Source organism: Melanotaenia boesemani, chromosome 19 (assembly GCF_017639745.1).
Source record: "Melanotaenia boesemani isolate fMelBoe1 chromosome 19, fMelBoe1.pri, whole genome shotgun sequence".
NCBI lineage: Eukaryota > Metazoa > Chordata > Actinopteri > Atheriniformes > Melanotaeniidae > Melanotaenia > Melanotaenia boesemani.
The window spans coordinates 29,113,506-29,130,928 of NC_055700.1; the positions used below are offsets into that span (position 1 = coordinate 29,113,506).

General features: G+C 42.6%; 1 protein-coding gene across 4 annotated transcripts in view; it reads right to left on the reverse strand.

Moving 5' to 3' along the window:
- Window positions 1-17,423, reverse strand: part of zmp:0000001301 (rab9 effector protein with kelch motifs) — a 34,391-nt gene that overhangs the window by 9,475 nt on the left and 7,493 nt on the right. For all 4 annotated transcript variants that reach the window (XM_041969542.1, XM_041969544.1, XM_041969543.1 and 1 more), the window contains 6 exons: window positions 7,971-8,049; window positions 7,405-7,493; window positions 7,171-7,317; window positions 7,015-7,066; window positions 6,830-6,930; window positions 6,406-6,491 (listed from right to left, as the gene is read on the reverse strand). In XM_041969542.1, coding sequence (XP_041825476.1) covers window positions 6,406-6,491; window positions 6,830-6,930; window positions 7,015-7,066; window positions 7,171-7,317; window positions 7,405-7,493; window positions 7,971-8,049 — 554 coding nt within the window. The remainder of the gene's footprint in view (window positions 1-6,405; window positions 6,492-6,829; window positions 6,931-7,014; window positions 7,067-7,170; window positions 7,318-7,404; window positions 7,494-7,970; window positions 8,050-17,423) is intronic.

The window sequence follows — 17,423 nt, forward strand, 5'->3', positions numbered from 1 at the left end:
CCCCACAGATGGGAGAGCCAGCACCAGCTACCCCAGACTCTGCTTCCTCATCACAAGACGTGTTGGTGGGATTGAGAAGGTCTTCGAAGTATTCCCTCCACCGCCTCACAACGTCCCGAGTCGAGGTCAGCAGCCCCCCATCCCCACTGTACACAGGGTTGACGGAGCACCGCTTTCCCCTCCTGAGCTGCCAGATGGTGGACCAAAATCTCCTCTAAGCCGTCCGGAAGTCATTCTCCATGGCCTCTCCAAACCCCGCCTCTGGCAGCTGCCCAGCTCACAATGCACCTGACCCCTATGGCCCCTCCTGCAGGTGGTGAGCCCATGGGAGGAGAGGCCCATGTCTCCCTTTCGGGCTGAGCCCCATGGGCAAAGGCCCGGCCACTAGGCGCTCACCTCCGTGCCCCACCTCCAGGCCTGGCTCCAGAGGGGGGCCCTGGTGACCCACGTCTGGGCAAGGGAAACCTTGGTCCTTGTTTTTTCATCATCATAAGGGTGATCTGAGCTGCGCTTCGTCTGTTCTAGAGTCTTTTATTTAATTCTGCATAATGATCTTTGTAGAAATGATCAGCCAGTTCAGTCAAACACTTGTGCTGTTTCTGACTGGGGTGTTGGACCTGGCAGCTGTAACAGGTTTCTGTATGATACTTGCTAAGAACGGCTCTCAAGAGATGACTGACTACAGATTTCGCAGTGTTTATCAGAATATCAGACAACTGCCCATCCGCCTCATCCGGCAGGGAGGAGGAAGAAGAAGAGGGTGATGGTGGTGGAGAAGGTGAACCAGCCTCTATCAGTGACTGATTTGGCTTAGCATCTCGTCTATTCCTGATTGAGTAGCTGTAGTCAAATCAGATACCGTGACCAAAGAAGAGGTATATCCAGATTCGAGCTCAGATGTAGCAGGTAGAGAGAGCGTTGAATCCTCGTTTGTCTCCATTAACGAAAGTGTTCTATCAGTGTAAGACCGCTGTCACGCTCCAACGTCGGAACCGAGGACAGGGGTGTGGAGTAAAGTTCAGGGCTGTTCTCTGGAGGTGTCTTTTGATACCAAGGATGTACGTAACCCTTAGAAGACACGGAGGATGAGGCATCAGGTCTAAAATTAATGTGCCCCCTCAGCAGCGAGGGTGAGCCTGGAGGAGATGTCTGACACTCGGCATCTCTAGTCAGCAGCAAAGAGGGTAAGCCTGGATGAAATGTCTGACAACCGGCATCCCTGCCCAGCGGCGAGGATGGTAAACCTGGAGGCGATTCTGGAGACAAAACGTCCCCGGTCAGCAGAGGCTTGTACGGGAGACATGTTTGCTTTTTATCAGTTTCCAACATATGACGTGGGTTCCAGAAAATGTCTCTCTTTAAAGTATAAAAAAGTGGGAGGGTCTGATGATGATCCTGCCTGCCACAGCTGCTGGAGAGTTGAGGAGCAGGAAGGGGCTGAAGAGGAGAGGTCTAGAATTCCAGTTTTTTCTAAATCACCATTATATCCGTGGAGCGGTTTTCAAAGAGCTTCTAAAAAAAAACCGTTGCTACTAATATAAAGTTATACTTTGCTATGTCCGAGCCCTGAGTTAAGCTGATGCAGCTAATGCTGATGCTAGGGAATGAGCCTAAAAGTTTAACCCCCTGCAATGTACAAATGAGCCCTGTGTTGGCGTTTTTATAAAAGTGCTCTCCCACGTAAATTTTTGTAAAGATATTGTTGTAAACGTGCTTTTTCCACCATCTCGGTATCTTCACTCTCAGGCTCAGGGTCTGCTTCAAACATAAACGGCTGAATTCCATAAGCCGCTGCTCTGTAACTTTCATTTGCCATCACTAAACTGTTGATGTTTTGGAGTCGAATGCACTGTGCATGCATTGGGCCAGCCCCCCCTTCCAACTCTGGCCTCCCTGCAGCCAATCAGCATGCACCTCATTAACATTAGTCAAAAGTTGTGGTATGAGCAAAGGGTCAGAACAAGCTCTATGTTTGATTTTTTTTTTTTTTTTTTTTTTATGCTTAATAAGTTTTCAAAAAAATATTTAAAGACACTTAGAGGACAGTTGATACATGAAAAGACCAGGTGATGACACCTTTAAAGGATTGGAAAAGAAAAAACTCCCTAGTGCCTTAAAAACGTGATGACTTTTCACATGGTACTAAAAGAAATGGATTTTGATGAATCAGTGCAGCCAGCATTAATGCATGGGCCACACACACATCTTTGAATCATTGAATTATATTAGTTATTATTAAATATATGACATAGGAAATTTAATAGGGCAGTAGGTTAATCAGTTTGAGTTTTTATAGTTATGAGTTTTATTGTAGTTCGTTGTTGCTTGTTTAGTGGCATTTATATTGTTTTAATTTAACTGTACTTATTTGTTTACCTGCCCTGAGAAGTGGAAACTAGAAAATTTCAAGAAATTTTGATGGTGTGAAATTGATGCAAACGTAGCCATGGTGGTGCTAACATGAAAATCTGACATGGCCACTAGGTGGTGCTATAGTGTTTTTTTTTTTTTTTTATGTACAAACACGCTCTGATTGGTACTCTGATTAAAACTGGCAAATATCAGCATGATATGAAAACCTGCAGAGTTTAAGGTGGCCACTAGGTGGTTCTGTAGTCAATTTTTCATGTACACATGTTTGGACTGATCAAAACAGGCAAATATCACCATGTTAGGTCAACTGAGTTCCAAGTTAGATGCACTTCCTGTTCCATGGTGACGGATTGAAACTTCACAGGAAGTAATTTAACATCGTAGGTGCAAGAAATCAGTGGTTTTATAGGTATCAAAGGATTAAAAATATGGGACTTGCTGTTTCTAGGGGGCAGGGCTATGGCATTGACAATATCTGGAAAGTAGATTTGGTCATCATGTAAATGTAGTGAAAGGAAAAAAGAAAAAAATTCAATGGCGAGTGTGGGATTCAAACCCCTGACCTGATCTGACGAAATTCCATTCTTTTCAATGGGACCAAAAATCACAGATTTTTTCTAATTACACAAACACACTTAGGTACGAGAAATGTCTTTCCACACCATTTGAGGTCGAGATGCACATTTTGATATAACTTTTGTGGGGGTAGAGTCAAAGCTTTACAAGGAGATAGGTGCCAAAGTTTCATGACAGAAACTGAAGAATTATAACTAGAACATTTTAAGAAATTTTGATGGGTGCCAATGCACCTGTTGCACCGCTGCTCCTGGCGCACCAGCCATGCGGCCACGGCGACAGCGGTGTAGTGCGAGAGCTACAAACATGTCTGAATTTAATATAATTTAAAAAATCTCACATGGCCACTAGGTGGCGCTAGGCGTTTTTCATGTACAAACATGCTCAGGTTGGTAGGATGAATAAAACAGGCAAATGTGTGGCTGCTCTGCCTCTCATTAAAACACTGGATGGTACTACTTTAGAGGTAGTAGATACATATAAATATTTGGGTATCTGGCTCAACAAGGACTTATCCTTTAAACATATCACATATCTGACAAAAAAGCTAAAATTCACTAAGTTTTTCTATAGACTGAAATCCTGCAGGTTACTTTCCTATATCTGTTCTAAGTTTATAGCACTCTAGAACACTTATAGTCTTAGAGCCAGTAGTTGGCTGAGGTTCAAGGTGCCTTTTGTGCAGACAGGGTCAGGAAAGAGGAGTCTGTCCTTTTTCGGGTCCTGGTCTTGGAATGATTTGCTAGGATGAGGCTGGGGTCTCATCCCTATTTTAAGTTTTAAACAAAAGATATCTGAGTTCTTAGTTTCCAGTTGTACTTGTAACGTGTAGTTGTGTTTGATCTTATTTCTATTTGATAACTAATCACATTGTCTTTAGATTTAATGCTTGGAATGTTCGTAAATATTGGTGATTTTGTTGCATAACTGTTAAATGTCTTACATTTGTGTATACTTTGTTTATCTGTACTGTTGCTTCATCTTGGACAGCCAGGACATCCTTGTAAAAGAGATTTTTTAATCTCAGTGGATTTCCAGGTTAAATAAAGATTTTAATAAATATTAGCATGATTTGAAAACCTGCAGAATTTGAGGTGGCCACTACATGGCGTGGTGATTTATCATGTACAAACATGTTCAGATTGGGACGATTGAAACTGGCAAATCTCATGGTGTTAGGTCAACTGAGTCAGACGCACTTCCTGTTTGATGGCAAAGGGACTTCCTGTTTCTGGGGGTGGGCTTATGGCATTGACAACATCTGGACATCCAGATGTGTTCAGCCTGGGACTGGAGTGAACCATGTTCAGTTTGGTCATCTCAGCAGCATGAATACAAATCTGCAGAATTTAAGGTGTCCACTAGGTGGTGCTGTAGCCATTTTTCATATACCAACATGTTCAGTTTGGAACTGTAATCACAACTTGCAAATTTCACATCGTTTGGTCAACTGAGTCCAGACTTAGAGTCACTTCCTATGTCATGGTGAAGGACTGAAACCTCACAAGAAGTCATTTTTATCGTGATGGTGCAAGAAGTCAGTTATTTCAATCCTGAGTTCATGAAGGGTGATATTTATGAGTTTGAAGTGGTTTTACAGGCATCAAAGGGTTAAAAATATGGGACTTCCTGTTTCTAGATAGTGGGGCAATGGTGTTAACATCTGGAAAGTAGATTTGGTCATGTCAATGTAGTTAAAGGGGGAAAAAAACAAACAAACAAACAAACAAACAACAAAAAAACATTTTGATGCCGAGTGTGGGATTCGAACGCCTGACCTCCAGATCTGACCAACTCCCATTCATTTCTATGGGACCAAAATTTGCAGTTTTTTTGTGATTTATGTGAACACCCTAAGACTTGTGTAGAGAATAATCTTTCCACACTATTCGAGGTTGAAGCACAAAGTTTGATATAACTTTTGTGGGGGAATCAAAGCTGCAGGAGTAGATTCGTGCCAAAGTAGCGAGCGGAAACATAATAATAATAATAATGATAATAATAATAATAATAATAATAATAATAATAATAATAATAATAATAATAATAATAATAATAATAATTAAAGCCGCAAGCGGCATCCATCGGGTCCGAGCGTCCTGGACCCCGCCACCCGATGTCGCCATGACAACAGGTGGTGTAATGCGTTAAGGACCCAACGTGTATGAATCCTGTCAAGTTTGGTGCAGTTCCCATGTGTTCCTATGGAGATATTAGCAAACCGTGTTTCATGGCGAGAAGGCTTTTTCCGTCGGTTGCCACGGTTACAAGCTTTTTCCTATTAGAAAGATTTGAATAGCGTTTGGTCCCCAACTTGTCAGGAAGGTTCCCACCAAGTTTGGAGTCGGTCGCACAAATCCCCTCAGACTAGTTCGTTCAAATGGCAATGAAATCCAAGATGGCCGGCACCCCGTTGCCATGGCAACAGGTGTTCGATTGACTTCTTTGCTGGACTTGGGGTGTGACACATATGAATACTGTTAAGTTTGGTGCAGATCCCATCTATTTCTATGGAGATATGAGGAAACAGTGTTTCATGGCAAGAAGGCGTTTTTCCGTCGGTTGCCACGGTAACATGCTTTCTGCTATTAGAAAGTTTTGAATATCGTTTGGTCCCCAACTTGTCAGGAAGCTTCCCACCAAGTTTGGAGTCAGTCGCACGAATCCCCTCAGACTAGTTCATTCAAATACGATGTGTGTAAAGTGCAAAAAATGGCAAAAAAAAATGGCCGCACACGCCAAGATAGCGGGCACCCCGTTTCCATGGCAACAGGTGTTTGATTGACTTTTTTGCTCGACTCGGGGTGTTACACGTGTGTGCCGAGTTTCGTGTTCCTACGTCGAAGTAGACTTTTGGGACCCCATTCATTTGGGGATTTTTGGTGACTCTAGGTGGCGCTGTTGAGCCAATTTTGTATTGAAGTGTATGCGGACCTTAGAATATCGCGATTTTCACCGGGCTTGACGTGTGTGCCAAGTTTCACAACTTTTCATGGGTGTTTAGGGGGTCATATTTGGCCTCGAAGCGCTTAGAAGGAGGAGACTAAACATTTGGAAAACAATAGGGTCCTTCCATACTTCGTATGGCTCGGACCCTAATAAGCAGAATAAACGCAGAGCGATAGTAATGTGTGTGCCAATGCGTTGGCATCCATAATTAGCCTGTGGCTAAATCAGATACAATGCATCTGTTTTCTTCTAAAATGAATATTTTTAGTGCATGGTCTGTGCTGACAAAATAAATGAAACAAAAAGCCTGTTTGGTACCAACAACCTGATGCTCAGTTTGAACTTCAGCAGGTTGTTTTTACCATGTCTACATGACTAAATACATTGAGCTTCTGCCATGTGATTGACTAACTAGATATTTACGTTCACAAACAACTGAACAGGTGGACCTAGTAAAGTGGTTTTACATATTTGCCTCATTCAAATTCTTAAAATAAGACAACTTACCTTATCATGGTGAGCAGTCAGTGTTTGTCCACTGCAGGCTGCAGGTGAGTCTCCTTTCACTTCCCATTTCTGCCACAGTAGATTAGCTTAAACACAAATTCTTGTTCTTTAATGCCAGCTCCATTTTAAATGGATTTATTAATCTTATTTTTTTAATCATAAGATATATCAATTTAACTAAATAGATGCTTAAGGTCTATATTCTGGCAGATAATAAATATAAGTTTTTAAAATCTTAAAATCTTCATGACATTAACTACATCTTCTGTCTTGATTTGTTTAATTTATTATTATTATTTATTTATTTATTTATTTATTTATTTATTTATTTATTTATTTATTTATTTATTTTCTATTCTATTCTATTTACCTGTGTACAGAGTGCAAAAATATTGATATAGGTATAAACTAAATCAGTGCTTACCTGAATTAAAAACATAAAGGTCTTTGCAAAATTCTCCTCCGGTCCTGTATCCTCCAAACATGAACACCTGATCACCAGCCAGAGCAAAACTCTGACCCCACCTACAAACATGTACACACAACAAAGACATGCAAAACTCCAAATTCAGTTTAAGCTGACACTTTTCCGAACAGAAGGCGTCTCACAGGGCAGGAGGCACCGATCCACTTGTTTTCACTGGTGTCCAGATGAGAGAGACTGAAACAAAACAGAGACAAAGTCACAACCAAAACATGATTTTTTTTTCTTTACAAGCTGATTTTCACTGAAACAGACATCAGAAAAGTGTTTTTTATTATAACCTGTGTTGAAGACCATGAGGTCATCAGTTGGACTCCCCTTCAGTAGGCCTCCGTACACATAGATGTTGTCTCCAATAGCAACAGAGCTGTTTCTGAGAGCTCTAAGGGCCAAGCCCCTGGTTGCTAAGCATTCCCAGGTCAGAGACACTATTGAAAATACCAATTGCAGTTCTGTTAACCTTTAACACAGGCTACAGGGTTTCTTTCCTTTCCCTACATATGTGACATCCTCACCAATGTCAAAGCTATAGACCCCTGGAAGACATTCAGTGGCTTCAGGGCTGGAAGCTCCTCCAAACAGATACAGCTTCCCTTTCACAACACTGAAACAGACTACATGCATTAGATCCCATTCCAGCTAGCATAAACGATCTGTCACGGTTTGGCGGAAATGAGGAACCAAAAGCAGAATGGAGAGGCAGGAGGCAGAAGGAATGTGGGTTTCACCCATGAACTAAAAACTCAAGAAACTCAGGAACCACACGACAGGGAAAAACCACAGGGAAACAGGACAGATGATGTGACAAAGGAAACCTGAAACTGAAACCACAGAGGACTAACTAGACACAGGTGAGCTGAATGAACAATCACACCAGGTGAACTAATGAGCAGGCAACAGAAAGCAACACAGGACTAACGTGACCCTGAATATGAAAAACCAAGAACATAAACCATGATCATGAGATGACCCAACCTCCAGCTCTCTAATTTCTTTGGTTCTCTGGTGCCAAACAGTGACGCTTCATAAAGAAATGGTTGGTATAACTACCTTTAACCTCAGCTTTAAGTGTGTGGTTTACCAGAGTGTGTGTCCTTCTCTGGCAGATGGTACTTCTCCACTCTGAGGAATCTCCTCCCATGTCATGTCATCAGGAGTAACTGCAATCATCAATCAGACCTAGGGATCATTTCTTTCTCTTAGCCACAGCATAAATATGTGATGTTTGCATAAAGGTTCTTATAAAAGAAGGAACGGGAGGGTGAGGTTTATTTTTTATTCAAAATACAACATAAGCAACACATCAGATGATGAAACAGACATTTGATGACTTCATGGAAAATATTAACTAATTTTCAATCTGATGGCAGCAACATGTCTGTAAAAAGTAATTCCAGGATTATGTTTAGCATTGTACATCCCTCTTCTTTTAACAACAGTCTGTAAACATCTGGAAAGTGAGGAGACCAGTTGCTGGAGTTTAAGGAGAGGAATGTTGTCCCATTCCAGTTGCTCAACAGTCCTGGGGTCTCATTTATAAAACATTGCGTAGAATTTATACCAAAACTGTAAGCCTAAATGCTGAAAATGGTATACGCCAAAAAGAAAAGAAAAAAGAATCCAGACATAAAACCAACCACATACCTGCAAGCAAAGCAATTTCCCCTTTATAAATCTCAAACTACTGAATTGTGTGCAGCTGAATCTGCATCATATCTCACTCTACACACACCTAAACCAGCTATACATGATTATGACAAGATGGCCTGTGTGAGCGGCTGGAAACAGCGAAGCGATGACGGCGTAATCCAATACAAAATTATTTTATTTATTAAATATGAATTGGACCAGGGAACTTACACCATCCTATTCTGGAGCAGCTCAGCCTCCACCAGCAGCAGCCCTCAAATGAGCAAATTTATCTCTCCTGCTGCTAACTGGAGTAAACCACTTCCTGCTGACAGAGGTGTTTCCCAGGTTATAAAACAAACTACTTTCTAAAATGTCACTATACAAGATCCAAAAAATATCCATAACCTACCTACCTACTCAAATAATTATTTAACACACACAGTAAAGTAAACCCAAAACCAAAGTACAAATAATCTCACCCCTACCCACCAGCCTCACAGCCTCTCCCGGAACCTTAAAAGAGTGTTCACACCTCTGGGAAGCATTGGCCCAAAGCCCTGGAGAGGACATGAGTCAGGTGAGCTTACAAATCATTTCACTATTAATTACGCTATTAATTAATTAAATTACCTATACACACAATATTTACTGTCTTTCACTGTCAAAAGATTACAAATGTACATGTATCTGGAAGACAGAATCAGATATATCATTATTTCATTGCTCAATAAATCCAAATAATGAAATGTTTGTGTGCAACTATGCATTTTTAAAGTAAAAAATATGAATTTAAGTGCAAATGTGCATGATCAACCAACCTAGAGTATTGTACAATATATTTTTTTTTTATAGAATCCTATACTTCATTACAATGATCAATGCAGGACATGAATATCGCTGCATGCGATATAAAAGAGGTAGAAGAGAAAATCATGGTAACAAGAACAACAACAAAACTTTTCCAACACAGAAATTGAAGTGCTTGTGAGCAAGGTGGAGGCAAGCAAAAAAATTTGTTTGGTGGCCACAGCAGTGGAGCCACAAAAAAAGAAAACCCACTGCGAGCGCTCAAAAAACTGAACGAAGGCCCTTGTTTGATTGATTAGACATTTGTTCATTTAACATAAACATTTTGAGTGTGTCTCAAACCGCATGAGTGCTAGTGCTTAGTGCACACCAAGCACTACCTGCTGTAGTGCACACTGTCGTGGGTAAGTGCTGACCCAAATGGAGCACTAATGTTTTGCACTTACCGGTAGGGACCAGCATTAGACGACGATTCTTCTGCCCGCTTTAATTTACAGAATGAATTTCCAACTCTTGATTTTACTTTCTTTTGTTTACTCCTTACTTAACCCACCTGTAAACTACGGTGCATCTAACGCCAACACAGGATCCTCCTCTGACTGACTGAACATGAGTTAGTTCGTATGCTTATTTATTTATTATAAGGTATATGACCCTCCTACATGCTGTCTGATGGCAGCGCCACTCCATTAATACACTTTTCTTTTGAACAATCGGTCGAAGTTCTTCCAAAGTCCAAAATCACGTTCACATACGTGTTTGCATGTCAACATATTTTATGCTATTAAATGCCTTTAAACTGCCTCATTTCTTTAACAAAGTACCGTGGTCTACACTGTATTAGTCTACCTCAGTAGTTAACAATCGGTCTTTGTCAGACACGTGAAGTAACTAGCCGACACGCCCCCCAGCGCCATATTGGTTGCATCTCGGATATAAACCATACAGTCCATAAAATAAACAAGCAACACCAGGAGCAGTAATTTCAGTTAGTAAAACATTTTAAAACCGCTTACTCAGTCGCCAGTATGGATAAAAAGAAGAATGATGAGAGGTACCGTACAGGGACATACTTATCAAGGAGGCCCGGGATCAGTATTTGGCCAAATTGTCAACAATCAATAACATAGATCCTTACGACCCCACAGCTAAGGAATGGAGCTATGATGCTACATTACTAGCTCCAACTTCATCGCTGGACATAACAAGCTACCTTGTTTATGGTATCAGTGTTTACACGTATGAACAGTGTGGAAACTACAAATTTCTGGAAGCTCACGGACATTTCAGGAATGTCTGGGTGCAGATCTGTTCACACTTCCACCGCAGGACTGCACAACACAGTCTCACTGCAAAGCTCACCTGCTGTTAGTGAAGTTATGACTGGTGGTTAGGATTACTTTACTTGTTTTGTCTGATTTTCTTTACTTATTTAAATGATTCATGTGCACTACAATGTTGCAAAAGAAACAACTTCATATTTATATTACATAACTCAGAAAAAGATTTAAATGCTCCAATAATCCTACCACACGTTCATACAACATAATTACTCAAGCTAACATGTCAGTCTGGCATCAGCCTGTAAACCAGAAACTTTAATAATATAGACACCCTTATAAATGAAGCTAAATAAAGCAAACGGCTGAAGACTGTTATAAACGGTTGTTTACAACCGCTCTTCCCAGATTACCGAGCTTCTCACCCCATCTCTAAGGGAGAGCCCGGCCACCCTGCGGAGAAAACTCATTTTGGCCATTTGTATTTTGCGATCTCGTTCTTTCGGTCACTACCCACAGCTCGTGGCCATAGGTGAGGGTAGGAATGTAGATTGACTGGTAAATAGAGAGCTTTGCCTTTTGGCTCAGCTCCCTTTTCACCACAACAGACCGATGCAGAGTCCACATCACTGCAGACGCCGCACCGGTCTGCCTGTCGATCTCCCGCTCCATCCTTCCCTCACTGGTGAACAAGACCCAGAGATACGTGAACTCCTCCACTTGGGGCAGGAACTCATTCCTAACCCGGAGAAGACACTCCACCCTTTTCCGGCTGAGGACCATGGTCTCAGATTTGGAGGTGCTGATTCTTATCCCAGCCGCTTCACACTCTGCTGCAAATCGCTCCAGTGAGAGCTGAAGATCACGGCCCGATGAAGCCAACAGAACCACGTCATCCGCAAAGAGCAGAGACCCAATCTGGAGGCCACCAAACCGGATCCCCTCAATACCTTGGCTGTGCCTAGAAATTCTGTCCATAAAAGTTATGAACCAAATTGGTGACAAAGGGCAGCCTTGGTGGTTTCCAACCCTCACCGGAAACGACTCTGATTTACTGCCGGCCATGCGGACCAAGCTCTGACACTGGTGGTACAGGGACCAGACAGCTCGTACAAGGTTCCGTGGGAGTACGGCACTCCATACTCCCGAAGTACCCTGGGGTACACAGTTGAACGCCTTCTCCAAGTCCACAAAGCACATGTAGATTGGTTCAGCGAACTCCCATGCCCCCTCCAAGACCCTGAAGAGAGTCTAGAGCTGGTCCACTTTTCCATGACTGGGACGAAAACCACACTGCTCCTCCTCAATCCAAGATTCGACTATCTGACGGACCATTCTCTTACCTAGGAGGCTGAGGAGCGTGATCCTCCTGTAGTTGGAGCAACCCCTCCGGTCCCCCTTTTTGAAGAGGGGGACCACCACCCCAGTCTGCCAGTCCAGGGGTACTGTCCCCGATGTTCACGCGATGCTGCAGAGGCGTGTCAGCCAAGACAGCCCTACAGCATCCAAAGCCTTAAAGAACTCTGGGCAGACCTCATCCCCTCCGGGGCCCTGCCACCAAGGAGCTTTTTAACTACCTCAGCGACCTCAGCCCCCAAGGTGGGAGAGCCAGCACCAGCTACCCTAGACTCTGCTTCCTCATCACAAGAGGTGTTGGTGGGATTGAGAAGGTCTTTGAAGTATTCCCTCCACCGCCTCACAACGTCCTGAGTCCAGGTCAGCAGCCCCCCCATCCCCACTGTACACAGTGTTGAAGGAGCACTGCTTTCCCCTCCTGAGCCGCCGGATGGTGGACCAGAATCTCCTTGAAGCCATCCGGAAGTCATTTTCCATGGCCTCTCCAAACTCCTCCCATGCCCGAGTTTTTGCCTTAGCGACCGCCGATGCTACATTCCGCTGCGACCCAGGTTTCCCTTGCCCAGACGTGGGTCCCCCCTCTGGAGCCAGGCCTGGAGGTGGGGCACGGAGGCGAAAGCTTGGTGGCCGGGCCTTTGCCCATGGGGCTCAGCCGGTCTCAGCCCGAAAGGGTGACATGCCCCCCCACCCCCCCTGTGGGCTCACCACCTGCAGGAGGGGCCATAGGGGTCAGGTGCAGTGTGGGCTGGGCATCTGCCGGAGGCGGGGACCCTGGTGGTCTGATCCTCGGCTGCAGAAGCTAGCTCTAGGGACGTGGAATGTCATCTCTCTGGCAGGGAAGGAGCCTGAGTTGGTGCACAAGGTTGAGCGGTTCCGGCTATACATAGTTAAGCTCACCTCGATGCACGGCTTGGGCTCTGGAACCACTGTCCTTGAGAGGGGCTGGAACCTCTTCCATTCTGGAGTTGCTCCTGGTGAGAAGCACCAAGCAGGTGTGGGCATGCTCATTGCCCTCCGACTTGGTGCCTGTGCATTGGGGTTTACCCCAGTGGACGAAAGAGTAGCCTCCCTCTACCTTCAGGTGTGGGGACGGGTCGGGACTGTTGTTTGTGCTTATGCACCAAACAGCAGTTCAGAGTACCCACCCTTTTTGGAGTCCTTGGAGGGGGTGTTGGAAAGCACTCCTTCCGGGGACTCCCTCATTCCGCTGGGGGACTTCAATGCCCACGTGGGCAGTGACCTGGAGACCTGGAGAGATGTGATTGAGAGGAATGCCCCCCTGATCTGAATCCGAGTGGTGTTTTGTTGTTGGACTTCTGTGCTCATCATGGATTGTCCATAACGAACACCTTGTTCAGGTGTAAGAGTGTCCACATGTGCACTTGGCACCAGGACAGTCTAGGCTGCAGTTCAATGATTTTTTAATGTAATTAAAATTTAATAAAATTTAATTTTGACATTGGATGCTTCCATTACATTTCACAATCTCCATCACTTAATTTAACCAGTTAACCATCCCATCAGATCTCACAGAGCACTCTTGGTTTTTACCTGTATCTTTAAAATCATTCACTCTGTGACGTTTTGATATAAAATAATTAAATAAAATAAACACTGATCAAACACAAACAGATGAACCATTTCTATTTCCCTCCCTCTTTGCCTGTAGATTATAAGTGAAGTTAGCCAATGTGAATATAGTGACTTTAGAAAGCAAAAAAGCACACTCATTAACATTACTTACACAATAAAAACAACAGCATCAACAAAAAACTCTCCTACTTGCCTTTCTGAAAATGCTGAGAGCAAAAACACATGAAGGGAGATGGTGATGAAAGTGATGTCCTTCCCTCACCGCTGCGACTCAGGCCATCCAGTGCCTCAGTTACATCCTCAAATTGCTGTCCAAAGCCTCTTTTAAAAGTGGGAAACCAAAAAAATCTAATGTTGTGGCGTTCTTTTCTACCATTAAAGTCATGTGACTTAGTATGTCAGCCTTTCACACAACACGAGACTCCAACTTTATCAAAGATTATAACGTAGCAAAGATGATGAACAGTTGTTTACAACGATGCAACCAACATGGCCATCAGCCCACAATGCACTGCAGATATCCCAAGTGTTACGGCAACTGACAAAGACCGATAGAAACCATCAGCACACGTTTATGGGTCTCTGCATGTCTCCCCCATACCTGTTAGTATAAAGTGCAATTTAAACACTAATAAAACAGCTTTTAAATATGCAAAGATATCTTCACTGAATTGAAGTACTTTACATCATGTAAATTTGTTTTAACTGGTGTTTACACTGATACAGTTCACATCTGGCAACAGGAAACCAAGTATACTAGAAATCATAATTTAAAATATGAAATGCAGTAATGAAGAGGCTAAAACAGGGATGCAGAAACATTTTATTTAAACTTTTTATTAAAAGATTTCTCTGCCTCCTCCACAGCAGAGTCCTAGCTCCAGGCGATAAATGCCTCAGTGCCACTGCTGGATCGGTAGTTTGATGCCACAGTGACCTACGATGAAAATACATTGGCAGTTTATATGAAAGCAAACATTATTAATGTTTATATTAACTTTATGGGTACTTTGCAGACTCTTATCTAAAGTTATGTACAATTAGCTACGGCTTAGTCAGCAGTACCATGGAAACTGGCCGGTTCTCTAAAAAGCTGTGTTTCCTAATCAGTTTTCAGATCAAGGATTATTTCGTTTTTGCCACAGACACCACAGTGCTTAATCAGGAGGTTCAACAATCATAAATAAACATACGGAACCTATAGCATTAATCAGTTCTAACACTTATCTATGTCCGAGAAACTGGCTAAAACACTGCTAACATTTACGTACGCTAACTCTACTGAGTCGGTATAACCACAGCCTCCAACAAATGATCAGATCCATCATTGTTGGCAGGGATGGAAGGGATAGGAAGCATGCTCCCGTTTATATTAGAATTATGGTTGAATAACTTCATACTTACAACAGTACAAAACAGCCTTGGCCTGCACCTGCACCGCCGAGTCGATGTCCGCCATTATTCAGCTCTGGAAAACTGGTTGAAAGTTTCTCTCTTTCCGCTACGTCAGCAAGATGGCGTCCGTTTAATGCGGGTAGTGTCCATCGTTTTGCATAGACATATTCTACGTAGACGCCTCGTTACACGCTGGAGCATGATGCAGCGTTGCTGCCATATTAGATGGGTGTTCACATTCCAGGCTAGCTTCAGAACTAACCGGAGTCAGGACGGTTCCAGCAACTATGCCCTTATTTTGTGCAGCCTACAGTTGCAATAACCAGCACAATATTTCACAAGTAGGCTACTTTTTTATTTATTATTTTTACTGTCAGTTCTTTTTGCATGTCTAGGAATTATGGTGTATTTAATATAATATAATATAATATAATATAATATAATATAATATAATATAATATAATATAATATAGCTTCTGCTGGCACTCTGTAACTCCAGGGTAGCTAATTTTGCAGTGTTGTGCAGCCTTACTTTAAGAAATACAGAGACAACAGAGGACAAAAGCATGAAATGGTGGTTCTCAATTCCTAATTGGGTTTCAGCAAAGCGGGGACCATCAGCCCACCATTGTTTTTCAGCTGAAGCAGGTGGTAGCTCTGGTCAAGGGATGAGGGTGCAGCAGTTGTGACGAGGCTTGCACGGCACACCTTACAGGACAGATTTCTTTTTGTACCTTTTCGACAACAAACCCCGAAAAGGAGACCAGGGCGTTGTCCACAAGACCACCAAAACGGACGGGCAGGTAACTGTGGCCATATATGTAGGCTATGTATGTCCGCAGCTGATCGGGACACTGTCTCATCTTGTGTTGCCACCTTGCCTGATTCACTTTTTTGTGACATCACAATGGACCATCAGACGGCGAAAAATGCCCTGGAACTGCCCTGCAGTGGGATTGTTATTCCAGGCTCCTAAATAATTAAATTTTAAAAAGAATTCAAAACAAACATTAACACACTTAGCTGTTTGGTGGGGACAGTGCCGTCAAATAAATATATTTTGAGGGTAAGTAAAGAAACTTATATGTAACACACAATAAATTAATAATTCCTAGACATGCAGAAAGAACTAACGGTAAAATAAAAAAAAAATCTTAGCCTACTTGTGAAAGGTAATGCCATGCGATCGGCTTTTGCAACTGTAGGCTGCACAAAATACAGGCATAGTTGCTGGAACCGTCCTGACTCCGGTTAGCTCTGAAGCTAGCCTGGAATGCGGACACCCCTCCAATATGGCGGCGACGCTGCATCACACTCCAGCGTATAATGAGGCGTCTACGTATGTCGATGGCTGCATCTGCAGCATCATCAACTTTACTGTTAAGTACTGAATAAGTGAAAATCCTGCGTATGGGGGAGAAAAAGTGATACGTAAATTTGTAAAATGTGTCATTAAATAATTAAAATGATAATTAAATACATTAATGTGTTATTAAATGTATTAATTAATTCATTGAAATACAAATGTATGTATGTAAAAACATATATAATTATTTTACTATTTAATTCATTATTTCATGGTCCTGTGTTGCAGTGCATCATAAATTTATTTTATCTGTCAACCTATCCTGACGCCTGATTGGTTACCCTTTAAACAAGTCCAGGCAAATGCACTCAGATAATGGATCAATGCAGAGCTAGTGAACACATTCCAGCACACTGTGTGTTGTTATTCCTCTATGTTAGTTAAGATACTCTATTAAACCATCCCATAGAACAAACTTTTATTAACGACTGCAGTGTGTGAGGAGAAGGAGCTGCTGAGAGAAGCAGCACATTCGATTGTGGAAGGTCTGAACAGAACTTCTACTTGATGCTCCAGAACTGCAGACGGTACGTCAAACTCCAAACGTCCAGTTGTGTCCTGGTACCAGAGAAGCGGTGGAGTGCTTCTTCTAAACTTGCAGTCACTCTATGGTCAATATATTGATCAAAAAGTGACCAACTTCACCAAGACCAAGTCCAGCAACTTGAATAAATTCTCTGCTTTCCTCGCTACATGCTCCGGGTCAGCAGGTCCTGCTTCCACATCATCTGCTAATTATTTAAATGTGTCAGTAAATAATTAAAACGACTTTTAAATATATTAATGAGTTATTAAATGTATCACTAATTCATTAAAATACCAATTTAAAACATATATAATTATTTCACTGTTTAATGACTTATTTCATGGTCCTGTGTTGCCGTGCATCATGGTTTGGTCATAAACTGAGAGGCGGGAGAGAGATGATGGATGATTTTGTGAACTTTTCAGGGAGATGGTGGGAGACATTTTAGAGCTAGCAGATGATGTTCGTACACATGGGTCAGAGTTTACGTACAGGTGAACACATTTTCCTGTCCCATTTGATTTAATACACCTTTTGCACGGGGAGTGGCATACACCACTTCCAGGCCCAGCTTTGTGT